The 27,343-nt window shown below is 36.2% G+C and overlaps 1 protein-coding gene across 2 annotated transcripts in view; it reads left to right on the forward strand.

The window, feature by feature from the left end:
• The window catches only part of BMPR2 (bone morphogenetic protein receptor type 2), a 168,203-nt gene extending 141,374 nt beyond the window's left edge, over positions 1-26,829 (forward strand). Inside the window, exons 8-13 of one of the 2 annotated variants that reach the window (NM_001204900.1) lie at positions 1,046-1,206; positions 3,076-3,223; positions 8,990-9,126; positions 12,041-12,213; positions 15,793-17,072; positions 19,295-19,546. In NM_001204900.1, the coding sequence (NP_001191829.1) occupies positions 1,046-1,206; positions 3,076-3,223; positions 8,990-9,126; positions 12,041-12,213; positions 15,793-17,072; positions 19,295-19,545 (2,150 nt within the window). In that variant the 3' untranslated portion in view covers position 19,546. Of the gene's footprint in view, positions 1-1,045; positions 1,608-2,529; positions 3,224-8,989; positions 9,127-12,040; positions 12,214-15,792; positions 17,073-19,294 lie in introns of those variants that run through there. The other variant, XM_084997931.1, reaches the window with a different exon arrangement.
• The last annotated feature ends 514 nt before the right edge of the window (positions 26,830-27,343 follow it).

Raw genomic sequence — 27,343 nt, forward strand, 5'->3', positions numbered from 1 at the left:
TGTTCTAATACCCCTAGTCCTTTCTATACCCAGGGAGTTATTTTAAATGTCAGGAATTGTACTATAGAATTTTCTTTCATTTTAAGAGTTTTGGTTTTGGAGTTCCCTGGTGGCTCAGCAGGTTGAGGATCCAGTGTTGTCACTGCTGTGGTGTAGGTTTGCTTCCTGGCCCCAAAAGTTCTGAATGCCACCAGTACAGCCTCCAAAATAAAAAGAGCTATGGTTTTATTTCAATGTAAGATTTATATAAGGTTTTCTTATAAAGATAAAGAAGTTATGGTTTTGGTTAGGGGCTTAGATTAGATTTATTCTTCCAGCCAATAATCATTTACTGTGTTCCAAGCATTTTGAATTCAGGTAAAATGTGTTCTCTCTCTGCCTTCATGGACATATGGTCTACTGATAAACAAGTAATAGAATGAGTGTAATACTGTTTAGCTTCTCTGTAAAATCAGGAAACAGTTCCTTCATGTATCTCCTAGTCCATTGCAAAATTATTTCTAGTTTGATTTTAAGAACTGTGGTGGGCTTTAGGGATGCCCTAATCATCAGGGCAAAACTTGAATGTTCTCTCATAGGTTTGATCTGTTAAGCTCTAGAAGAATAGTATAAGATACATATACCAATTTTGGAGCCAAGTCAGTTTTTTTTAGTAATAGTTGTTTTAGACAAGTTGTCTTTTTGTTGTTGTCTATAACAAATATTCCTTTCTCTGTTGCCTCCTTTTGCTATCCTAAAAATGAAGGGGGGGGGAGTAGATGTTAAAATTAGAAACAACAGCATGTTGGCTGTCAATTGCAGATGAATGTTTAAAGCTTAATTAATTATAAATGCAGTAGAACTTAGATTGTGAAATATAGTAAAAATAGTGAGAATTGTAATTCGAAATTTTGATTTGTTATGTCCTTTTTTGTTATTAGAAAATTGATGGGCAGAAAAATAATACTATCTTCTGTATTTATATAGCCCTTATTACCTGTATGCTCATTTCATGTCTAATTGTTCTATTTAAGCGTTAATAAATACTTGAAAATTATCCAAACAGATCACTATAAACCTGCAATTTCCCATCGCGATTTAAATAGCAGAAATGTTCTGGTGAAAAATGATGGGACCTGTGTTATTAGTGACTTTGGGCTGTCCATGAGACTGACTGGAAATAGATTGGTGCGCCCAGGGGAGGAAGATAATGCAGCCATAAGTGAGGTGAGTGTATACAGAAGTATCACAATGACATACTTTGAGAACATAATGAATTGCATTTATAAATTCAGGACAATTATCCTGTATACTACCAATTATAGCATATTAGGAGTTACAAAATAAAGAAGGCATAACATGAAGATTATCAGTTCATTGTAGAAATCATTGCCATTCCAACTCATTTTTTTTTTTTTTTTTCTGGCCACGGATCCAGCACTCAAAGTTCCTGCGTAAGCGATTGAACTCATGCCATAGCAGTGACCTGAGCTGCTGTAGTGACACTACCAGATCGTCAGCCCACTGTGCCACAGTGGAAATCCTCAACTCATTTTTCACGTGCATTTGGAGGAAGTTTGTAGGAACTGATTTTTTTTTTTTTTTTTTTTTTGGTCTTTTTAGCAGCTGTGGCATATGGAGGTTCCCAAGCTAGGGATCTAATTGGAGCTGTAGCTGCTGGTCTACGCCACAGCTACAGCAACACAGGATCCGAGCCACATCTGTGACCTACACCACAGCTCATGGCAACACCGGATTCTTAACCCACTGAGTGAGGCCAGGGATCAAACCCATGTCCTCATGGATGCTAGTGAAATTTGTTTCCACTGAGCCATGATGGGAACTTCAGAACTGATTTCTGATACGTTAAATGACCAGGTTTGAGATATGACAGTCACCTTCTGGATAATCACTGTTACAATGTGGAATATATCCTTCCTAACTTTTTTCTAATTACATACATGTCTATACATACATATATATTTTTTGTTGTGAATTTTTAAAAATATTAAATGGTGTACATATTGTTTTACAGCTTTAAAAGGTTTTTTAAAGAAAAAATTGCTTAGATGAATTTATTAAAATTAAAAACTTCTGTTTTGTGAAAGATACTGTTAAGAGAATAAAGAAATAAGCCACAGACGGAGGCAAATATTTGGAAAACATATACCTGATAAAGAACTTTTATCCAAAAATATAAAAGAACTCTTAAAACTCAACAGTAAGAAGACAAGCCAATTAAAAAATAGATAAAATGTCTAAACAGACAGCTCATTAAAGACGATATAGATGGCAAATAAACGTAAAAGTTACTCAACATCATCATTAGAGAACAAGATACCTTCATATACCTATTTGCATAGTGAAAAATTTGTTGGAATTCCCGTCGTGGCGCAGTGGTTAATGACTCCCACTAGGAACCATGAGGTTGTGGGTTCGATCCCTGCCCTTGCTCAGTGGGTTAACGATCCGGCGTTGCCGTGAGCTGTGGTGTAGGTCACAGACGTGGCTCGGATCCTGTGTTGCTGTGGCTCTGGCATAGGCTGGCAGCTACGGCTCCGATTCGACCCCTAGCCTGGGAACCTCCATATGCTGCAGGAGTGGCCCAAGAAACGGCAAAAAGACAAAAAAATTAAAAAATTTTTTTTTTAAATGAAAAATTTGTTACATGATAACAAATGCTGTTGAAGATGTGAAGCAACAGCAACTCATTCATTTTTGGTGGGAATGCAAAATGAAATAGCAAACTTTGGATGACAGTTTGATAGTTTCTCAAAAAGCTTAACATAGTCTTACCATTAGATTCAACAATTTACTGAATTGTTGGCATCCTATATCCAGACAAAAACCTGCACCTAAATGTTTGTAACAGCTTTGTTCATATGCCAAATACTGGAAGCAACTAAGATGTCCTAAAAAGTATATTTTATAGATTTTTTAAAAAATCAGCTATAGAAAGGTTCAATGACATGCTTAGGTTTGGATAACATATTGACATATTGTTCACTTGAAATTTATGTATAATTTCTGGTCTAATCCATGCCTTTCAGAATATGCTACATTGTTTTCCTGAAAAATATCACTCTAATTTATTAGGTTGGCACAATCAGATACATGGCACCAGAAGTTCTAGAAGGAGCTGTGAACCTGAGGGACTGTGAATCAGCTTTGAAACAAGTAGACATGTATGCACTTGGACTAATCTATTGGGAGATATTTATGAGATGTACAGATCTCTTCCCAGGTAAAGGAACTGCTGTCGAAAATTGAAATATGTTTTGAAGTGAAGCAGTTATCTTTTTTTTTCTACCTATATAAAATAAGTCAACTTTAATCATTTTACTTTCATTTAAACCTTTTGTTCATTGCCATCTAGTGTTCAGAAATATTACTACCAGAAGGACGTGAACCAGGAAAAGTTTTTAGAAAGGACTCCATAGTTGCATCTGTAATTAATTGCTCATAATCGCTTGTCTGTCTTCAGTTTGGTCTCTGATTGTTTTAGCAGTCATTGTTTTCCTTATGCACCTTTTCAGCATTTGAGAAGCTGCACTTAACAGTGTTTTCTGAATTGACGCAATAAGAAATTAGAAGCAGTAAGTTATCTATCGGAATACTTTATCTTCCTTTCTTTTTGTTTCATTCTCCTCTCTTCCTTTTTTTTTTCCCCTAATTCTCCCTTTCTGTCTTTCTCCCTGCCTACCTGCCATTCATGAAGGAATACTCATTTAATGTGAATGATTCTTTGAGGCTTACTTGAAATAGCCAGACAAGTATATGCTTTTCCTCCTTTTGTTAATATTATATCACTGCCATTATTGTCATATAAAACCTTAATAATAACAACCAATATGTTGTTGCATTATATTCTTCTAGGTGGTGTACAAAACGGTTTGACATGTATGGTCTGTATCTTATAGGAATAACACCATTAAAAGCATAGGAAAAGGAAAAACAATCAGCTGAACCAGCTTTGGACTAATTTATGAAATGGAACTACTAAAAACAGATTAGTAGTGGGGTTGAATTTTTTTGCTTTAAAAAGAGTAAGGATTTAATAGTAGTTCATAATTTTAAAACATAATGAAATAAATTAATAATTATTTAGATTGCCTACAAGTCAGTCATTCGTTGTTTAGAATATTTCTCAGTTTGGAATTCCCGTCATGGCTTAGTGGAAACGAATCTGACTAGCATCCTTGAGGATGTAAGTTCGATCTCCAGCCTCGCTCAGTGGGTTAAGGATCCAGTGTTGCTGTGAGCTGTGGTGTAGCTTGCAGATGCAGCTCAGATCTCACATTGCTGTGGCTGTGGTGTAGGCGGGCAACTGCAGCTCTGATCCGACCCCTAGTCTGGGAACCTCCATATGCCGTGGGTGCAGTTCTTAAAAAAGACAAAAAAAAAAAAAAAAAAGAAGAAGAAGAAGAAGTGTATTTCCCAGTTAATTGGAGGTGCAGAGTACTTATAAAGTTTTTTTCTGAAAATAGCAGTGGTCGAAGTACTATCATATATTATCGGAGCTTTTGAACTTTGGGGAACTTTTAATTTCTGTTATTAGAACTTTGACCACAGATTTTTAAAAAATTCTAATCCTGAATTTTTTGGTTTTTAGAAGAATTTCTGACTAAAAGGATTCTTATGTCAGCATTAGTCAGGACATTGTTATCAGCAACTTTTTTTTTTTTTTTTTTTGAAGATTTTCCATATCTGTAGCATCTGGAAGTTCCCAGGCTAAGAGTCGAATTGGAGCTGCAACTGCCTGCCTATGCCACAGCCATAGTAACACTGGATCCTTAACCCACTGAGTGAGGCCAGGGATCAAACCTGCATCCTCACGGACACCATGTCAAGTCCTTAACCTGCTGAGCCACAATGGGAACTCCTCTGAAACATCTTTTGAACAACTGTTGCATTCAAAGTATAAGTATTGCTTTTGGTCTGATAAATAATAAAGAGCAGTATTAGATGTTTGAAATGGAAAAGGCAATTAAATCTTATTTGCAGCAGATTGTTTTAGAAGATATGTGGGATGGATTGAAATAGTACTAGAAAGAGTTTTAAAAAAGGAAAAAGAAATTGAGGATTTTTAATGGATACAGTTTGAATTTGGAAAGATGGAAAAAGTTCTGGAGATGGTCATGATGGATGCACAACATTGTGAAATGCACTTAGTGTCACAGAACTGTACACAAAAATGGTTAAAATGGTGATGTTTATATTTAACCACAATTTAAAATAAAAATAAAAAAAGAGCTGCATTAAGATACCTTATAATCTTGGGTATGGAAATGAGGAAGAAGAGGCATATGTGAGAGAAAGTAGAAGGAACGAATCTGGTTCTGTTTAGCTATTGAAAGAAAGTCTACAGGGAGTTCCCGTCGTGGCGCAGTGGTTAACGAATCCGACTAGGAACCATGAGGTTGCGGGTTCGGTCCCTGCCCTTGCTCAGTGGGTTAACGATCCGGCGTTGCCGTGAGCTGTGGTGTAGGTTGCAGACGTGGCTCAGATCCCGCGTTGCTGTGGCTCTGGCGTAGGCCGGTGGCTACAGCTCCGATTGGACGCCTAGCCTGGGAACCTCCATATGCCGCGGGAGCGGCCCAAGAAATAGCAAAAAGACAAAAAAAAAAAAAAAAAAAAAAGAAAGAAAGAAAGAAAGAAAGTCTACAGAATTGAGAAATATTCAGAGGTCTGAGTAACAGTGAGGGTGACAGCTAGCTTAGGAAAAAAATACTGATTTACATGGTAAAGATGAGAACTTTGGATGGGGTATTGATGGACAGCTGAAAGAAATGGTTTTTTTGAGAATTTAATTGATCTGAGCCGCTTCTGTGACCTATAACACAGCTCACGGCAATGTTGGATCCTAACCCACTGAGCACGGCCAGGGATTGAACCTGCATCCTTATGGATACTAGTCAGATTCGTTTCCCCTGAGCCACGGTGGGAACTCCAACGAATAAAGATTTTTAACTAAGATCAACATGATTATTTGGGAATAGTCTACACAGAAGTGGTCACTGAGAATTTCTGAGTGGATGTACTTCTCTAGGAGAACAAATGAAGTGTGAGAAACATTGGTAAAGACTATTAGGGGTCCCTTCCCCCCCACTATAGATTAATGAAGAAGACAAAAGAACAGAAAAAAAGTGAGAAAGCTGAGAAATAATGGAAGTCAGTGTTAGAAACTATTAAGAACCAAAATTGATAGCATTAGAGTTAATTGAAAGGTCAAAGGAAGTAGAACAGAGGAATGATATTGAAATTTGAATAGGAGGATGTCATTGGTATTCTTAGAGTAGTTTGTAAGGAATGGAGAAGATAGAAATATTACAGAGTGTAGGAGGAAAATAGTGTTAAGAAAACACAGGCCTAGGACACAGAGTACTCTTAAAATTTTTAACAGTGTAACGAGGTATATGAAGTAAAAAGGGTTCCGTAAAATATTAATAAGCCTAAAGAATAACATATAATGATAATAATAAATTTTTATAAAATATTTTAAATCTATAACTCACATGCAGCACATGCTTTATTATTAAATGGAAACAGTTTATAATGAAGGCTCTTTCTGTAAATTTTTTTTTTTTTTTTTTTTTTTTGTCTTTTTGCTATTTCTTGGGCCGCTCCTGAGGCATATGGAGGTTCCCAGGCTAGGGGTTGAATCGGAGCTGTAGCCACCGACCTACGCCAGGGCCACAGCAACGCGGGATCCGAGCCGCGTCTGCAACCTACACCACAGCTCACGGCAACGCCGGATCGTTAACCCACTGAGCAAGGGCAGGGACCGAACCCGCAACCTCATGGTTCCTAGTCGGATTCGTTAACCACTGCGCCACGAAGGGAACTACATCTTTCTGTAAAATATTAATGATATAAATTAATTAGGTTCTATATTTCCAAGGAAGAGAAGGAAGAAAGAAAAAAAAAAGGCAAGAGAAAGAAAAAAAAAGAAAGAGAACAAGTGTAATTTTAAAAAGGGACTATATATATATACAATTCCTGACTGTTTAAGACATAATTAACAAGTAACAAATAAAATGAGAAACAGGTAATAATATCTGGTATTCCTTTATATTTCATCTGTTGTGGACAGTTTGAAAGAAAATGGGATTGTAAAACTTCTTTGAGCAATCCAGTGAGCGTAAAGTTTTAAGGAAATCCAACAGGACCAACATCTTCCGTCATGATGATGTCATTAACGTTCATCTCTGTGTCCCCAGTGCCTTATACTGTTAGCTCTAAACAAGTATTCCCTGAACAGTTAGATTTAGAACCATGAAGATCGAGTAGAAATTTGATAATTCTTAATGTCATTCCATTTGCAAAAAAAAGATCGTGCATCAGATTTATTTTAGCAGGTTTTCTAATTATAATTTAGACCTGATTAAAACAATTAAGATTATAATATTTAATTATTCTATTGAACCAGCATTTGAAGGGAAAGTAGTACTAGGAAGGTGTGTATGTGTGTTATGTGTATGTGTTAGATAGAAAAGATAATAGTATCTTAAAGTTCACAGGTAACATGGGTTAAGGCTTTAGCATATGAGTTTCATGAAAGAAAGTGATACACCACTAATTGTCAGGATTAAATACTTTAGTTTTGTCTTTCAAGTTCAATGTCGATGGTTATTGATCTGAAATAAGTATCTGCTTAAATATTCTTTGAGGATGTGAACATATCATTTGTATTTATACATAGTGCAATATTCCAAACAATTTGGTCTGTGCCACATAAATTACAGAATTAATCTTTGTAAACCTTTTTTAATATTGGTAGAGGGCAAGTATATAGTTTTTTTAAATTCAAATTGAAATATAAAAGTTCAATTACATACTTTCTTATCTCGGTCATTTTAACTTTTGTATTATCTCCATGTGAGTGAGGTAAAGAAGCCAGACATTGCCATTTTGCTGACGGGAAAACTGAAACACAGAATAGTTAAATAACTTTTCCAAGGTGGAGATGAAGCCAAGATTAAAACCTAAAATGTCTTTCCTCCATCCTGGTATTCTCTCTGATTTATCCTTTCATTTTAATAGAGTAGGGAAAGGGCAAGGAGACAGGAAGAGTGTTTCCCTTGTGTTCTTTGCCAAGATTTTGATTAAACTATTGGTTTTCTTTCTTTTTTTTTTTGCGTTTTAGGGCTGCACCAGTGGCAAATGGAGGTTCCCAGGCTAGAGGGCTAATCGTAGCTACAGCTGCTGGCCTACACCACAGCCACAGCAACGCCAGATCCCGAGCCTCGTCTTCAACCTATACCACAGCTTACAGCAACGCTGGTTCCTTAACCCACTGAGCAAGGCCAGGGATCGAACCTGCAATCTCATGGTTCCTAGCTGGATTTATTTCCACTGTGCCACGACGGGAATTCCTGATTAAATTATTGGTTTTCTAAATGTTGGTCCCAGAGGTATTCTGTGTGGTTCAATATGTTTATTAAGTTTAATTTGTTCACATTTTATAAAAATCATAAAGCTCTTATTACAGGCAGCTGATGGTGCATATTGGTAATGAATAGGATTTTTAAACAGAGGTAGAGTAGTTAATGATATTTAAAGATCCTTGATCTAAATAATGCTTATTAAGAGAAATTTTGAAAAAAAAATCAGTATATTGATTTTTCTGTCAAATGGTCAGAAAAATTTTTGTGATATTTGACAAATCTGGCTAGACTGTTATAGATTCAATGATGTAATGAGACACAGCTGTACCAACCATCCACTTATATTAAGTTCTATAGAAATGTTTGTTTTGGTCTATGTTAGACTTTCTCTATGGGATATGAATTCAAACATATTTTTTAGTGTTTACATCATGCATGTAATAATGTCCCCTCAATTCAGTAATTCAGGAACCATTTAAAAATTACTGTCCTTCATTGAAACTGTTTTTTAATGTATCGAAGACTATTCTACGTAAGGCTTTTATTAATTATGCATTAAATCCCACAAGTTCTTTTTATGATAATTAGAAATTTTACTCTATCCTTTTACAAAAAATTCACAGGTGAATCTGTACCAGAATACCAGATGGCTTTTCAGACAGAGGTTGGAAATCATCCCACTTTTGAAGATATGCAGGTTCTGGTGTCTAGAGAAAAACAGAGACCCAAGTTCCCAGAAGCTTGGAAAGAAAATAGCCTGGTAAGGAAAACTAAATTATTCAACAAAAGTCTTGTGACTGAATATTTTTAAATGTTGTTTGAAGCAAAACTAGACTTAATAATGATAGTTTTTAAAGTTGTCTAATGCTAGAAATCCAGCTTATTTTGACTTGCATTGATGTTACATATTTTCAAATTCTGTAGGGTTCAGTTTATTTTCTTCAAGTATGAAGTACTGTTTAAAGAGACTAACTGGGAGTTCCTGTCATGGCGCAGTGGTTAACGAATCCGACTAGGAACCATGAGGTTTCGGGTTCGGTCCCTGCCCTTGCTCAGTGGGTTAACGATCCGGTGTTGCCGTGAGCTGTGGTGTAGGTTGCAGACGCGGCTCGGATCCCGCGTTGCTGTGGCTCTGGCGTGGGCCGGTGGCTACAGCTCCGATTCAACCCCTAGCCTGGGAACCTCCATATGCCGCGGGAGCGGCCCAAGAAATAGCAACAACAACAACAACAAAAGACAAAAAGACAAAAGACAAAAGACAAAAAAAAAAAGAGAGAGACTGTTGTAGCTGAAGTTTGCCATATTGAGTAATAGCTGGAATAATTAACATGATAGTATTTTAAACATTATTGAAATTCCGTTTTATTTGCTTGAGAGCAGCACCAAAAATGTTAATTAGTGCAGACGTAACATATTCAGTGGCTAATAGAAATTTAAGCCACACCAAAAAGAAACCAAGCTGTAGCCTATAAGTTCTGCTTATTAAAAATGCAGTTCACAATGCTGAAATATTTTCAGAGGGTCCTACCATTTCAGTAAATTGTTACTACAACACTAAAAACATCTTTCAAACATTTCCATGTAACACACATATCCATACAGTCTCGTATTTTTTCTTTAACATAATTAGGATCATCTCATTATCCATCATCATTTCTGAGGCTTATTTTTTTTTTTACTTAGTTTTTCATGCAGTACCTATAGATGTACCTCTTTGTTGCCATTTGGTCAGTATCCATTATATATCATAATTTTTGAATTATCCCTTATTGATGACAGTACTCTGTATTTCCAATTTTTTTTTTTAGGGCTCTCCCGAGGCATATGGAAGTTCCCAGGCTAGGGGTCAAATTGGAGCTGTAGCTGCTGGCCTACACCACAACCACAGCAACTTGGGATCTGAGCTGCATCTGTGACCTATACTCCAGCTCATGCCAATGACAGATCCTTAACCCAATGGAGGAGGCCAGGGGTCGAACTTGCGTCCTCATGGATGCTAGTCAAATTTGTTAACCGCTGATCCGCAATGGGAACTCCTTTATTTCTGATTTTAAACAACTTATTTCTTTTTAAAAAAAAAAAAAACTACTGCCCATGGCATGCAGAAGTTCCTGGGCCAGGGATTGAACCTGAGCCTCAGCAGTGACAATGCCAGATCTTTAACCGCTAGGCCACTAAGAAACTCTAAACAACTTTCTTTTGGGGGGGGGGCCACATACCTGGTATATGGAAGTTCCCAGGCTAGGGGTCAAATTGGAATTATAGCTGCTGGCCCACACCTCAGCCACAGCAGGATCCAAGCCACATCTGCAACCTGTACTACAGCTCATGGCAACACCAAATCCGTAACCCACTGAGTGAGGCCAGGGATCAAAGCCACATTCTCATGGATACTAGTCGGGTTCATTACTGCTGCACCACAATGGGAACTCCCAAACAACTTTTAAAAGAATTAATTATGCTTGTGTATGGTAAACAAAATCAAATCAAATGAAACGGCTAAAAAAGGAAATGGGAAGGGAAAAGACTACCTACTCCTTTCACCCCTGTTCAAAAGTATTCCTGTTGGATTTCTCTTGTGTAGTGGGTTAATGATCTGGTATTGTCATGGCAGTGGCCTGGGTTAATTCTGTGGCTCAGGCTCAGTCCCTGGTCTGGGAATGTCTGCATGCCACAGGTGCGGCCAAATTACTGTTAACAATGTTCTGAGGTTTTTGTTTCTGTTTCTAAGTTTTCTCTTCTGGAAGTTACCGTTATAACTTTAAATACTATGTTTATTCCTTTTTTCTTTTTAGGGCTGCACTTGTGGTAAATGGAAGTTCCCAGGCTAGGGATGGAATTGGAACCACAGCTGCCGGCCTACGCCACAACTACAGCAATGCTGGAACTGAGTAGTGCCTGCGACCTACACCACATACAGAATGATCGAAAATTTTTAATGAAGTAAAAATAAGAGTTTTGCAGAATTATAATCATGTAAATATCTACTGCACAATATATATTGTGCTTTGTACTCATAGAGAAGGGAGTAAGAATCTTGTGTTAGATACTGTAAGCCCCTGCTGCTTGAAGAATAATGTTTCAAAAGTCACCACCCATAGGTTTCTCTTTGATTATTTTTGTCATCTCCCTCCATCCCTCCCTCTCTTCTCTTCCTGATTCCCTGTCTTCCTCCATTCCTTTTTTCCTTCCTTCCTCACTCCTTTCCTTTCCTTCCTTCCTGTTTACAGGCTCTACTAAGAAAGCAACATTTTTTTTTTAATTCAAGTATAGTTCACTTACAATATTATATTAGTTTCAAGTGTACAGTGTAGTGATTTCAGTATTTTTAAAGATTATACTCCTTTGAACTTTAGAGTTCCTGTTGTGGCTCAGAGGTAATGAACCTGACTAGTTAGTAATCATGAGGATGAGGCTTCGATCCCTGACCTGGCTCAGTGGGTTAAGGATCCAGCGTTGCCATGAGCTGTGATGTAGGTCACAGACGCTGCTCTGATCTGGTGTTGCTATGGCTGTGGTGTAGGCCAGCAGCAGCAGCTCTGATTAGACCCCTGGCCTGGGAACCTCCATATGCCACGAGTGTGGCCCTAAAAGGACGAAAGACAAAAAGGAAAGAAAGAAAATAGTTTGAGGAAAATACAGTTGCCTATATATTGATGTGTACTTTATTACAGGCAGTGAGGTCACTCAAGGAGACAATCGAAGACTGTTGGGACCAGGATGCAGAGGCTCGGCTTACTGCACAGTGTGCTGAGGAGAGGATGGCTGAACTTATGATGATATGGGAAAGAAACAAATCTGTGAGCCCAACAGTCAATCCCATGTCTACTGCTATGCAGAATGAGCGGTAAGACCCTGAAGGTTTGGAATCCCTCTGTCAGTGTTTAAAACAGGGACCAAGCAGAGAGCACCATCTAATAGTGCAGTGATTAACGCATACAGTCTAATGACATGATTTCTTTCGTATTCCTGTTCTGATTTTTGTTTGGTATAAGTGCAAGATGGAATCTGTAGTTTTTAATATCTTAAGATATAGTAAAGATAAAAAAGATAAAGGTCTTAATGCTCCAAGTTCCCTACAATAATAAAGGTAAAGCATTTTCGTAGGTCCAGAAGTGTCTAAGCACTTCTGTAGACTATATTGTCTTGATTATCCTTTGTTGTTGATACTTCTCCATCCCTTGTTTGTTTGTTCATTTATTTGTTTTAAAGGAAATAAAACTATGGACTTGCCTAATGTATCTAATCATTGCTTCACTGGAAACTAAGATTTCCAGGCTTTCTATCCAGTGCTCTTTTTTTTATAGTATAACCACTACTACTTTTAAATGAAAGTAATTCATAAGTTTTTTTTTTTTTTTTTAATCCCATCACGAGCATTATTTTGTGAGACATTTCTTTATTAGAACTATGATTTTTGGTTCTAAATAAAGGGGCTTTTAAGAAAACATTCCTAAAACATGGAACATTCAAACTGTGTAATCTGTGTTTCTGTGTTCCATGTTTAGGGGATAAAGTCTTCCCATAACTAAAACATGTTAAAAGCTTTCAGGAAGGCATCCAAGAAAGGAGTAACCAGAAAAAATTAAGATTAAAAGAAACAAAAAAACAGGAGTTCCCCGGTGGCCTAGAGGTTAAGAATCTGGTGTCGTCACTGCCATGGCACACGTTCAGTCCCTGGCCCAGGAACTTCCACATACCACTGGCAAGGCCAAAAAGAAAAATACATTAATTAAATAAGAGGTACCATTTATTTTGTAAAAAAAGAAAAACAAAAACTTGATTCTTGAATCATTTTCCTTACTATCTTCTATTGTTTTAATTTCTAAGAGCAATTTGTATTATGAACTATAGGCCCAAAATTGGGTTTACACTGATGTTTAGATTAAATTACATTTAGCATGTAAACCTTTATTCCTATCAAATCAGCAAGGCAAGGAAGGTAGAGATTAGCAATTCTAAGTATAAATTTTCTCACCTTACACATACTGAGATAGTCTTCCGTTTCCATCTCCCCTTATCTCTGTTTTTTTCTATATCCTCTCATATCCTGTTTGTACCTCTCTTCAGAGTCAGCTGCTTTTACTTTTAAGTGATTTTGAACTTTTCTCAACTGGTAAAGAAGAAACTTACTCCCCCTTGCTTTGGCCATTTTGCTTCCTGTGTCATTCAGCTCTACCCCTTACATGCTTCTTTTCACGTCCAATCACTTCTAAGTAGTTTCTCCTAAATCATGGTTCATCCCATACTTGTTCAACTCTAGCTTTCATACTATTTAATCATACCCTCCACCTCTCCTTAACTTCCTTTTCTTGTATAATACAGACTTTTTCTTCTTTCTCTTCCTGTCATTCCCCTCCTAACCTCATCAGATGCTGCTTCTCCTACAACGCTCATATCTATTAATGTTCCCAATGTTTATACTTAGGTTTTAGTTAAAACCATCCCTCACTTTTATTTTTTCTTCCAGTTATTGAGATATTTGTCATACAGCACTGTGTAAGTTAAATGTGTACAGCAAAATGATTTGACTTACATACATCATGAAATGATTATCATAGGAAGTTTAGTGAATATTCATTATCTCATATATCTACAAAATTTAGGTAATAGGAAAAAGTAATTTTTTCACTTGTGATGAGAACTCCTAGGATTTACTCTGTTAACTTTCATATATAACATACAGCAGTGTTAATTAAATTTGTCATGTACATTACATCCCTAGTACTCATTTATTTTGTAACTGGAGGTTTGTACCTTTTGACTGCATTCATCCAGTTCTCCTTATCCCCACTCTCTGCTGCTAGTAACCTTATCCCCACTGTCTGCTGCTAGTAACCACAAATCTGATCTCTTTTTCTATGAGTTTGTTTGTTTGGTTTTGAAGTACAGTTGACCTGTAACTCTGTGTTAGTTCCTGTTACACAACATAGTGATTTGGTATTTCTATACATTTCAAAAATTATCACCAGTATGAGTCTAGTTACGGTATATCATCCTACAAAGATATTACATAGTTATTTACTCTGTTCCTTAGAGTGTGTATGTCATCATGACTCATGTATTCTGCAACTGGAATTTTATACCTCTTAACATTTCTCACTTATTTCCTCCCTTCCCTGACCCCCTCTTCTCTGGCAAATACCTGTTTGTTCTCTGTATCTGTAATTCTGTTTGTTTAGTTTTATTTGGTTTGGTTTTCAGATTCCACATACAAGTGAAATCATATGGTATTTGTCTTTCTCTGTCTGACTTATTTCACTTAGCATAATACATTCTAGATCCATCCATGTCACAGATGGAAAGATTTCATTCTTTTTTATGGCTGATATTCTGTTGGGCATATACCACATTTTTGTCTATTTATCTATCAGTGGGTACTTGGGTTTTTTCCATATCTTGGCCTGGCTTTTTTTTTTTAAAGCAAATATGTTATAGTGTGATGTTTAAGAACCACCATTCTCAAGATGTGACAATAACAGGGAAGAACCTTTGATAACTGGAGAGCAGTTCTATATCTTTGATTTATTTATTTATTTATTTTTTTATTTTGAGTGTCACATTCTGCCTTATACCCTAAGGCTCTAAGACTTTCATTGATAATGGTTCGGTCTACCTTAGGAAGATAAGTTCCTTTGCTAGACTATGCGTCTTAATGTAGCACTTTGAAACAACCTAAAAGATTATGTTCTTTTTACTATTTGGAACTTAGTTGGTAACATATTTGTTGAGTAGCAGTTGTATATTTAGAATTATGGAAATGTAAAAGACACACGCCTTGTTTCCTTCTCTCATGGAACTTTTTTTTTTTTTTTTTTTGCCTCTTCAGGGCCGCAACCTACGGCATATGGAGGTTCCCAGGCTAGGGGCCTAATGGGAGCTGTAGCTGCCAGCCACAGCCATAGCCACAACAACGCAGGATCTGAGCCGCATCTGCGATCTGCACCACAGCTCACAGCAACGCCGGGTCCTTAACCCACTGAGCGAGGCCAGGGATCGAACCCGCAACCTCATGGTTCCTAGTTGAATTCGTCAACCATTGAACCACAATGGGAACTCCTCTCATGGAACTTTTATGTCTGTTGTGCAAGTATTCAATTCATAAAGGTATATTTGCTAATGTTACAAAACTATAGGGGAGTTTTTTTAAATAACTTTTATAAGCCTAAAGAATAAGTATATATATAAATCATGTCTAGATCCATATAGGCTTTTTGGTAGGCTTAAATCATACAAAACTAGCCTTTAGCAAGGTATTAAATGACATTTGATTGTTTGATTAGAATTATTAAATAACCTTTAGAATAATGTGGGTTAGGAATAAAATTAAAAGCAAATTATTCTTTAAAATCAGAGGTGTTAAACTCTGAGAGTCAGTTTGTCATAAATGTACATTCTCAACATGGCACTTTTTTCTTTCTTTAAGCAACCTATCCCACAACAGGCGTGTGCCAAAGATTGGCCCTTATCCAGATTATTCTTCTTCCTCATACATTGAAGACTCGATCCATCACACTGACAGCATTGTGAAGAATATCTCCTCTGAGCATTCAATGTCCAGCACACCTTTGACTTTAGGGGAAAAGAACCGAAATTCAATTAACTATGAACGGCAGCAAGCACAAGCTCGAATCCCCAGCCCTGAAACAAGTGTCACCAGCTTGTCTACCAACACTACAACCACAAACACCACTGGCCTCACTCCAAGCACCGGCATGACCACTATATCTGAGATGCCATACTCAGATGAAGCAAATCTGCATGCCACAAATGTCTCACAGCCAATCGGGCCAACCCCCGTCTGCTTACAACTGACAGAAGAAGACTTGGAGACCAACAAGCTGGACCCAAAAGAAGTTGATAAAAACCTCAAAGAAAGTTCTGATGAGAATCTCATGGAACATTCTCTTAAACAGTTTAGTGGGCCAGATCCCCTGAGCAGTACCAGTTCTAGCTTGCTTTACCCACTCATAAAGCTTGCAGTAGAAGTGACAGGACAGCAGGACTTCGCACAGGCTGCAAATGGCCAAGCATGTTTAATTCCTGATGTCCCACCCGCTCAGATCTATCCTCTCCCCAAGCAACAGAACCTTCCTAAGAGACCTACTAGTTTGCCTTTGAACACCAAAAATTCAACAAAGGAGCCCCGGCTGAAATTTGGCAGCAAGCACAAATCAAACTTGAAACAAGTAGAAACTGGAGTTGCCAAGATGAATACAATCAATGCTGCAGAACCTCATGTGGTGACGGTCACCATGAATGGTGTGGCAGGTAGAAACCACAGCATTAACTCTCATGCTGCCACTACCCAGTATGTCAATGGGGTAGTTCCGTCTGGCCAGACAGCCAACACAGTGGCACATAGAACCCAAGAAATGCTGCAGAATCAATTCATTGGTGAGGACACCCGGCTGAATATTAATTCCAGTCCTGATGAGCATGAACCATTACTGAGACGAGAGCAACAGGCTGGCCATGATGAAGGTGTTCTGGATCGTCTGGTGGACAGGAGGGAACGACCACTGGAAGGCGGCCGAACTAATTCCAATAACAACAACAGCAATCCATGTTCAGAGCAAGAAGGTCTTACACAGGGTGTTCCAAGCACAGTAGCAGACCCTGCACCGTCAAAGCCCAGAAGAGCACAGAGGCCTAATTCTCTGGATCTTTCAGCCACAAATGTCCTTGATGGCAGCAGTTTGCAGTGTAAGTGGAGGGATTGTGTAATCTTTTGGGACCATTTAAGTAACTACTTAGTTAGAAACAGATTATGTTTCAACTAGCAATTATTTTATATTACTTTTCAAAATAAAATAAGCCATTTGGGAGTTCTCATTGTGGCCCAGCAGGTTTCAATCCTGACTAGTATGCAGGGATGCAGGTTTGATCCTTGGCCTTGCTCAGTGGGTTATGGATCCGGCCTTGCCATGAGCTATAGTGTAGGTTGCCGGTATGGCTCAGATCTGGTGTTGCTGTGGCTGCGGCATAGGCCAGTAGCTGCAGCTCTGATTTGACTCTTAGCCTAGGAACTTCCATATACTGCAGTGCAGCCCTGAAAGAAGCAAAAAATAAAATAAGCCATTTGGTTGGACTTCAGAAGTAATTAAAATGTTGTATAAAACAAATAATTTTGTTGTTTATAATTTAAAAGATAATGTCACAATAATTGGAATAGTTAGCAATTTGTCTTATGTAACTGCTGGTTTGTAATGCAACTCACATACTTACTATGAATAGTTGAGATAAAGTACTGACCAGTTTAAACAATCCAAGTAAGATGATGCCAGTATCACTTTTGAAACTTTGTTGAGCATATTAGTATTTATTAAAAAGTCCATAGAAAATTCAGAAAAGTCAATATAAAGAAACCATAGGAGTTCCAGTTTGTGGCACAGCAGAAATGAATCTGACTAGTATCCTATGAGGACACAGGTTTGATCCCTGACCTGGCTCAGTGGGTTAAGGATCTGGCGTTGTCCTGAGCTGTGGTGTAGGTCTCAGATGCAGCTCAGATTCTGCGTTGGTGTGGCTATGGTATAGGCCAGCAGCAGTAGCTCCAATTGGACCCCTGGCCTGGGGACTCCATATGCCTTAGGTGCAGCTCTAAAAAAAAATAAATAAAACAAGAAACTATAAAGTTCTTCATGGTTTTTAATGTCATTTTTTTTTTTTAGGAGTTATATGCTGAGTCTCCCATGTGCCTATAGCATTGTGCTGTGGGGCCTCTAGCAACTTGATACTTGGTTTATGGCCCTAGAAGGATTATAATGCAATATAGAAGAGCTCACCAAAATCTTTAACAGTCATCATTATACAAAATGACTTCTCCGAGTTCCCGTCGTGGCTCAGTGGAAACAAACCCGACTACTATCCATGAGGATATGGGTTCAATCCCTGGCCTTACTCGGTGGGTTAAAGGATCTGGAGTTGCTGTGAGCTGTGGTATAGGCTGGCAGCTGCAGCTCCAATTCAGCCCCTAGTCTGGGAACTTCCATATTTTGTGAGTGCGGCCCTAAAAAAAAAAAAGATTGTTTAGACTGATAGCACTTATAAAAAAAAAAAAAAGAAAGAAAAAACAAAGACTACGAAATGGGCTGAAGGGATTCGGCTGTCATAAATCAGTAGCCCCTTGCTTGAATGGCTTGTATTATAGAAATGTTGACATACCTTATGGCAAGGTTCCATATTAGTAAAAATGTCTTGTGACACATGGGAAGGGTAAGTTACTAGAAAATTTGTACCCCATTGTTTATGTCATTATTCTGAAAAATATTAATGCCTTGAGCCTTTAAAATATGATCCACTTTGAGCATGGAATAGAACGATTAAATGCATTTTGTAGCATTGCTGCTCATAACCAAAGGATTTTTGAGAATACAGTTGAGAACTTGGAATTTTCTCTTCTGTTTTTAACCTTTTGTGGCTTTTCAATATTTTCTTCCTTGCCCTATAGAATAATTCAACAAGTTATAAAAACATTGGGTTTAAAAGAGTCTCAAAAGTAAGTTGGTGGAGTTCCCATCATGACGCAGCAGAAATGAATCTGACTAGGAACCATGAGGTTGCAGGTTCTATCCCTGGCCTCATTCAGTGGGTTAAGGATCTGGTGTTGCCTTGATCCGTGGTGTAGGTCACAGCTAGGATCCTGAGTTGCTGTGGCTGTGGTGTAGGCTGGCAGCTGTAGCTCTGATTTGACCCCTAGCCTGGAAACCTCCATATGCCACGGGTGCAGCCCTAACATGCAAAAAGAAAAGAAAAAGGTTGGTTAAGTTTGGCCCAGAAAAATACTGCCTGGCATCATGAATTTGAAGAAATGTCCATTGGCTCCTCCTTCAGTCATTAGTTTGATCTCTTTCCCAGTTACAACCCTTTTAACTTTTTAATAGTTTATTTACATATGGTTCATTTTTCTGCACTTTTATTTTCAGTAGGTGAATCAACACAAGATGGCAAATCAGGGTCGGGTGAAAAGATCAAGAAACGTGTGAAAACTCCCTATTCTCTTAAGCGGTGGCGCCCGTCCACCTGGGTCATCTCCACTGAACCAATGGACTGTGAGGTCAACAACAATGGCAAAGACAGGGCAGTTCATTCCAAATCCAGCACTGCGGTTTACCTTGCAGAAGGAGGCACTGCCACAACAATGGTGTCTAAAGATATAGGAATGAACTGTCTGTGAAATGTTTTCAAACCTATGGAGTGAAATTATTTTTTGCATCATTTAAATGTGCAGAAGACATTTAAGAAACAAAACAAAACAAAAACTGCTTTATCCTCCTGTCACTACCCCCTCCTACCCCTGCACCAAGGACTTGCTTTAAATAGATTTCAGCTATGCAGAAAAATTTAGCTTATGCTTCCATATTTTTTAATTTTGTTTTTTTTTAAGTTTTGCACTTTTGTTTAGTCTCGCTAAAGTTGTATTTGTCTGTTTATGACCACAGAATTATATGTGTGTGTATCAAAAGTGGTCTCAAAATATTTTTTTAAGAAAAAAAGCAAAAACAATGTATTGCTGATAATCAGTTTGGACCAGTTTCTAAAGGTCATTAAATCAGAAGCAAATTAAGACAGGTTTGATTGCAGTGGTGTCTGGTATCCATGTTTTATTTCTGGGCACAAGCTAGTTTATATGTTGATATGTTCCTGAACACATTGTCTGTTGGACATTCTTTTCTCTTGTGTTTTGTTTGAATGTGCAATAGTCTATAGGCCACAAATAAAAGCTTTCTTGTAAGCTCTCTGCCATTAACAGAGCACACATTCTTCCATGATATGAGCATTTTCCTCCCTCATTCTCCATACTTTTGGCAGGTTAGTTTTATGACAGTGAGTTTTTGCACAAGAGAAAGCAGCTACCTGATTTCTTGCTTTCACCCTCCTTATGGAGAATGCAGAAACATTGTCGCAAAGGGCTCTAGCGAGGGAACTACCAAAACCTAATTTGAAATGCCATTTCTTTTGTCCTTCCAAATCCTGAATTTTTCCTTCCAGGCATTTTAATAAACATATTTGGTTCTGGTTTTGCAAGTTCATAAGAGCATAGAACAAAGAGCAAGTCAAATACTGTTTTCCATTTTATTTTTTATATATACGTTCATGTTCCATATTCATTTATTTAAGAAGCACATTTTTATCAGAAAGCTTATAGAGCTATACTTTATGGAATTTTTGAGTAGGTAGATGGTTAAGACAATATAGTATTATAGCCTTCATTCTCTTGAATAGGCCATGTTTGACTCAAAATTATTTAAGTTTAAAATAACTTCAGACGTAATTCATAGCTCTGAAGCTATAGTATCTTTTTTATTCTTTTCCCAAACAAAGCCTGGTAACTTTATCTGAAAACAATTCTTTTTCCCATGACCTAAAACATTGTGGAAAAAATCATTCAACTGGCATGCCAAATCCCTGTAGTTGGAAGGATTGCTGCCAAACCTATCATTTTAAGCAGACTGAGACTTACCTTTCTCTTTTCAAAACTGTGTTTTGTCATTAATCCCATTTTCATAATTTTTCTTTTTGCCACTTTTCCACATCATCTTTGATATGTGAGCAGCATTTATTATTTACATTATATTAGAATGTACCTTTTAGTGATAACATGCTATGTATATTCAAATCATGTTTTTTTAAAGCTTCTTTTGCTTCGTTCATTACTGATAATCATCTCTAAAACAACCTCTGCATGTTTTTTAAATAAAGCACTTTATGTCAAATAAGGGACTTTCTTTTATAAGCACAAATTATTTTCTATCAATTTTCAAACAGTGATCTCTTTTTTTTTTTTTTCGGATTCTCAGAATACTTATTAGATGTTATCAAATTATGTTCTCTAGGAGATAAAAAGCTAAGAAGAAAACACAGATCCTTAAATGCCTGATTTAGGTTTTTATCTCCTGAACAATATGTTTTCACTCATGTTCCTCTCTCTGCATCGTTTAGCTAAGAAGAGCCTAAATTCCCAATTTGCTATCCCAAATACTTATGACTTACTTGTATATAAGCCTTTTGTTTGTCATCTACTGTGGTCTTATGAAGTGGTTAAGAATTTATTCAGTTGGTTTGCTAAACAGTTTTTTTTTCTTAGTCCTTTTAGTGCTTGCATCCATGGCATATGGAGGTTCCCAGGCTAGGGTTGAATTGGAGCTGTAGCTGCTGGCCTATGCCACAGCCACAGCAACACCAGATCTGAGCCATGTCTGCGACCTACACCACAGCACATGGCAATGCCAGATCCTTAACCCACTGATTGAGGCCAGAGATCAAACCTGCGTCCTCATGGATGCTAGTCAGGTTTATTTCCACTGAGCCACAACGGGAACTCCAAAACACAGTTTTGAATTCTTTGAATTAAGATTATGTTGCTAGTGCTCAGGATGCTACCTTTTATATTTTATCGGCCATTCTCTTGATTTAGACCCTTAACATATTTTTTAGTCATCTGGCATAAAGTTTTTTCATTTTGTTATTTTAAAAATCTAGGTAATGAATTATTTGTATTTTTCCATTAAATTTTTACTTGGTTCTCTTGCTTTTAAATGCCTTTCAACTGCATTTTAGGATATTTTTGAATATTTATTGAGCATCTTTGAGTCAAAATAAATTATATTCCTTCTCCAGTTGGAAGCTTTGAGGATAAATGACCGTTTGAGGTCTAACTGATCTTTTCATGACAGAAGAGTTGTCTTGCATTCTACTACACACTATTTGGGCCAGTTAATTGTAAGTTTTCCAGCATTTTTTGATGTATAATAATAAAAATGCTTTCAAAAATTAATATACCAAATTTAAAACACTTATAGTTTTATGCAAGCCTATTTAAAAATAACTTATTCTCCAGTTTTTTATTAGTAGACTCTTGAAAAAGGAGAGATAGAGTGTAGATCATTTTAATAAATTTAAACTAGATTGTACAACAGACTGCTTTAGAATCTGTTTTCTAATATACAAGCAAGTAAAATTACTTAAAATGCTCATTACTTAAATGCGAACTTTATTCATCTAATAATAAATGTATCTTAAACCTAATATTTAATTGCTATCACAAAATTTTGCATGTTGAAAAGCATTTGGGCCCCTATGAATAAAAGGCCATTCATTTAATGAAAATATATTGAAATTCAACATTAACAGTATTATAACCTTAAAAGCATCATAATAGCTAATCAGAGCCGAATATTTCTTTTAACTATCCTAATTATATACAAGAACTAAGGCACTGAAAGAACTTAATATGAATTGAGTTTAGAAGAAATGATTTAATTATAATTCCTATAAATGTTCCCTCTTTTTAAATGCACAATTGGAAAAAAAAATCTGTGTAAAAACGTAATGGAAGGCAAAGGAGTGGATACTAATAAAACTTGACTGTTTATTATATACTGAATACTGGAATATACATAGTCTTTTTTATCCTCAAAGCAACCATATGAGGACTATAATTAGTATTTGTGTTTTACAGATGCAAAGCTAAGTAATTTGCCTGAGGTCCATATGTAGTAAGTGACAAAACTGGGATTTTAACCTAGGTTTGCTGTCTTTCCATCTCTTTCAACTACACCATACCACCTACACACTGCATGATAGGATGTGTAATGTACTGAAATTTGGTAAGGGATCCAGTCATACTCCAGCACAATTGGGTTTGTATATAAACCAAACCAGATACCTTATGACTTCAGAAGTTAAACATACATAAGGAGACATACAGACATGTCTGTACTAATTGTTGCTCGAGAAATAATTACTAATTCAAGACAAAATTTAATCCCACATCTGCTATCATGAGTCTTAAAATCATTTCGCTTCTCTTTACTCCTGACATTCTTGTATTGCAGAACTAAAGGTAAAGTAAATTTTAAGGGAAAAGTGAAGGTGGCTTGTGGGAAGAGATCATTTCTTAAATTGATTCCATACTTGATTTAGTGGAATTAACATGGACTTTCAGTCTTCATCAATTCTTTCACTTCATTTTGAAAATTTCTGCTTTTATTGGCTTTAGAAGATTTTACTAATCAGAGAACTAACTGAGGAGGATGTAGGAAGAATAGAAGGACAGTGTCCTTTTTGTAAAGCATTTTGTGTAGCTTCCTTACATGTATCCACTTGCTCTTGAAAATGTATATTGGTTCTGAATGTGAAAATAAAGGGAGGGACATTCGAGTAAGTATATTTTTCAGTGGGGATTATCACAAGATTTGGTGAGTACTTTTAAAATATTTTCTAATTTGGCTTCTAAAGCCAAATGAAATACCTGGTAGTCTGTAGCTATTTACTGAATTTTCCATTCTCTATAAACTTCTCTCTTCAAAGTTATTTAAAATGGGAACAAATTTCAAAACAAACTCTTTCTTTTTTTCCTTATTTATAGAAATGAATGTTTCATTGGCGTCAGCTCCTAGAAGTGAGATATATTACTCCATCTTCTAAGCTAACATCTTAGAATCTGTACCCACATGTTAGTAGATTATCTAGACCAGTTATCCTAGAAATTGTATAACACTCCCACAGACACCCCAGAAGTATTTGTAGACGAGGATGTTTCAAAATATCTTTTACTGTCAGTTTGCTCTTCAGATAAAAGTACATTTTAACTTTTAGATTTTAAACTATGCAGACTTTAGCCAAAAACTCGTTTGTGTGATCCAGTCCTAAATATACTGTTTGATTAAGTACATCTGGCAACTCACTCACTGAACTTTACGCAAATGTTATTATCAAAAAAAGATTTTCCTATAGGTTCCCAGATTAAACTAGCATATAAGAAAAGAGGAAATCCCAGGAGCCTCTGAGGGACCTACTCATCATTACTTTCCTTCATTCACCTCTTAGTTTCTGTCTTACTCAGTCCCTTGGTTATCTGACTTGCAATCTTCTGTGTCAGGAAAGTTTTCTTCATACACACCTATTCTGCTTCCCTCCTGTTTTGTTTTATATCCATTTGTCTTATCCACTAATAAAGAGAGCAGTTGGTCATCCTCTCCAACATTGTTATTCTTCAATATGTATCAGGCCTCTCAGCAGCTAAGTCTCAGTTCTTTCAGCAAAATTGCTTTGTTTCCTTTTTAGTGTTTTCTCTCCTCAGTCCTGTTTTTAATAACTTAATATTTAAGAACACCTAAAATTGTATTTTGTTATATCCAAATTCATTACTCCAGTTAAGTAATAGTTCAGTAGGATAGAATTAAGAATTAAGGTGTTACCATTTGACAGTGGATTCAACCATCAGATTGTCAACAAGTCACTTAATTTAAGCTTATATTAGCTACCATTTTCTATTAAATTGAGTTTTATGATTTTATATTCGTTAGTTATAACTAAAAAGCCATGCATACAGAATTATGTACAATTTTGCTATTAATTTTTTAACCTATATTGCAGCAAGCTTTAGCATTATGATTGAGCCACAACATTTAACATATTTCTTTGTATCAAATATTAAACACAAAATGCAAGATTAACTTTCAAAGGCAAACCCAACAATAATCAGGTATTATCTGTGAACATTTTTGCAGACCACTTTTGAAATACTCATCATTGTTTTGCAACATAGACTGGACTATAACAACTTTCATTTAAGTTTTAAGTAGTTAAAATTGAGTGTGCATATAAGGAAAAATTTAGGGTTTTATCTCATGGCTGATAACATTTGAAAAGTAAATACTTCAGATGAATTTATGCTATGTATTTAAATTATGCCTCAAATCTATCTTATCGTGAAAATTCTAATTCCGTTATTACTGTGATGTTCATAGTGTTACTATTAAATGTTGTAACATTCATTTTTTTAAAACTTAATTTGAAACTCAGATTAGTGGATAAGAGAAAAGGAATCTTTAGAAAAAAAATCACATCATTAGGGCATCCAGTTTATGATTGGATCTTTAAGCAAATTACTGTGGCAACACGTGGGGTTTTTCCATTTTTTTGCAATTTAAATTTCAGAAACATCTTCATGATTTAGACTCACTTTATAGACATAATACTTAAAAACTCAGGGCCCCTTTTAGCTCTTTGCACATTGAAAAACTTCAATTGGTAGCAAAAAAGCAATTAGATACAGTTGAATACTTACAGTGTTTGTTGCACACACAGTTCATTTATTGTTTCATCTTCTGATTTGATTTCATTTATGTAGATATAATATCATTTCATTAATCATAAAGACTTTCCCAGTTCTATAATTATTGACTAGAGGGAAATGACTCAACAAATTGGCTACATGTTGCAGCATATTTAGGCCTAGAGTTGAAGCACAGTCTTCAAACCATTTCTGTTCTTTGGTTAAATGGTTATACAGGATGGGACAAATCATTTCATTTTGTTTTGCTTTTAATAGGAGAACTTGGTAAAGTAGTTCCTCTGAGTTAAAATGTTCTCAACATAATTTATCATTTTTAAACTGTCTTCTCAAAGTGAACTAGTGAGTTTATAGCTTTAGTAATAGTTTGGATGGTTTTGAGAAGGTAACCTATGGTAATCTATTTAGCACACTGTCAGATCCAAATAGAATTTTTCCTTCAGACAATTTCAAGCTCCAAATTGGTAAACTGTATACTTAAAATCCTTGCAGTGAAGTCATTTGTAACCAGTCTCTCGTCTCGGGCTCTCTGTCTTATTACCAGTCCTTTTAAGTTTGATAGGGAAACATTAAGTAAAAAACTTAATTACTAAAAAATAAAATTCAAAGTTTAACATTGAATTGCTTAGCTTCTGTGGCTTTTCCTTTTCTGGTCACACTTATTTATTTAAACAGTTTTTGTATGCTTTGTCATGTTTCCATGGAGATTATATTGTGTAAGTGTTTGTATAAGCTGGAATCATCCTTAATTTTCTGTTGATAATTTTTCAAATGACGATAAGTGGATAATTGTAAAATACACTAACTCTTAGGGTGTTGTAGTAGCTGAAACATGGAAATGTGTAGCTGCCATGCTTTTTCTGAATGGACAGGAGAAACATAAGCTACATACGGAGTATTCATTTCTGAGGATGCTTTTCTATAATACGAAAGGCTGAAAAATATTGGCAATTCCTCAGAACCCTCTTTCTTGTTAACGGGTATCTTTTGTTGGTGTGTTTTGCTCTTACATTACCAATAGAATATCATATATGAATTTATGAATAATTACTTTCAGTTATTTTGCTTTTGTATAAGCTGTCTGAGACCTTGCTATGCTGTACAAGTTGTGTTTGATGGATCGGTGTGAGTATGAAATAAAGCAGCTCACTTTTCTTTTGTATTATCTATGGATGCCACTATGAAAGCTGACATTAAGCCACTAAAGAGTTTTCTATGAATAATTGTAAGTAAATGCTTTGATATATATAAACTTAAAAAAAGATTGTATTGATACAGAGACATTGGAGAAGGAGATTTTAAGACAGTTCTTTAGGTTTAAAAAAGGCTTGCTGTAAAATGGTGCATTATTCCATTTATTAAAGATCATATTAATGACAACAGTGATTGTATCTTTTGATTTTATGAGGTCACCAAAAATTGTGGTGGTTAGTGTGGTATTTTAGTTTCCTTTGCACCAGAATAGTAAATGTTCCATATAATATGACTAATTACTCACTGTTGTACATCATAAAAAGTCAACTAACATTAGAACAATAGTTGCACACTCGCTATATGCCAGGCACTGTGTTAGTTATTTTACATATTTTGATAGCTCTGATAGCACATGCATATTATTATTTCTATTTTGTAAATTAAAAACTAGGCTCAGAGAGGTTAAAACTTTGCCAAAATCCACAGAACTGCAAAGATGAGATTCTAATTATTTTCTATTTTGCTTTGAACTACAGTTTTCAATTTCTGATTATAGGAAGAGAAATTCAAAAATAAAAATGGAAATGATCCAGCAGCTAAATAAAATAGCCAGAAATATATGCGAAGTAATTTGAGATTACTGAAAAGATAGCAGGTACCAAAACAACTATCTCTCTTGACCTGATACTGCATTTATGCT

This window comes from Sus scrofa, chromosome 15 (assembly GCF_054392235.1).
Source record: "Sus scrofa isolate SSC_HxYL_T2T_F1_AM1 chromosome 15, Sscrofa_HxYL_maternal_Yorkshire_Landrace_v2.0, whole genome shotgun sequence".
Lineage (NCBI taxonomy): Eukaryota > Metazoa > Chordata > Mammalia > Artiodactyla > Suidae > Sus > Sus scrofa.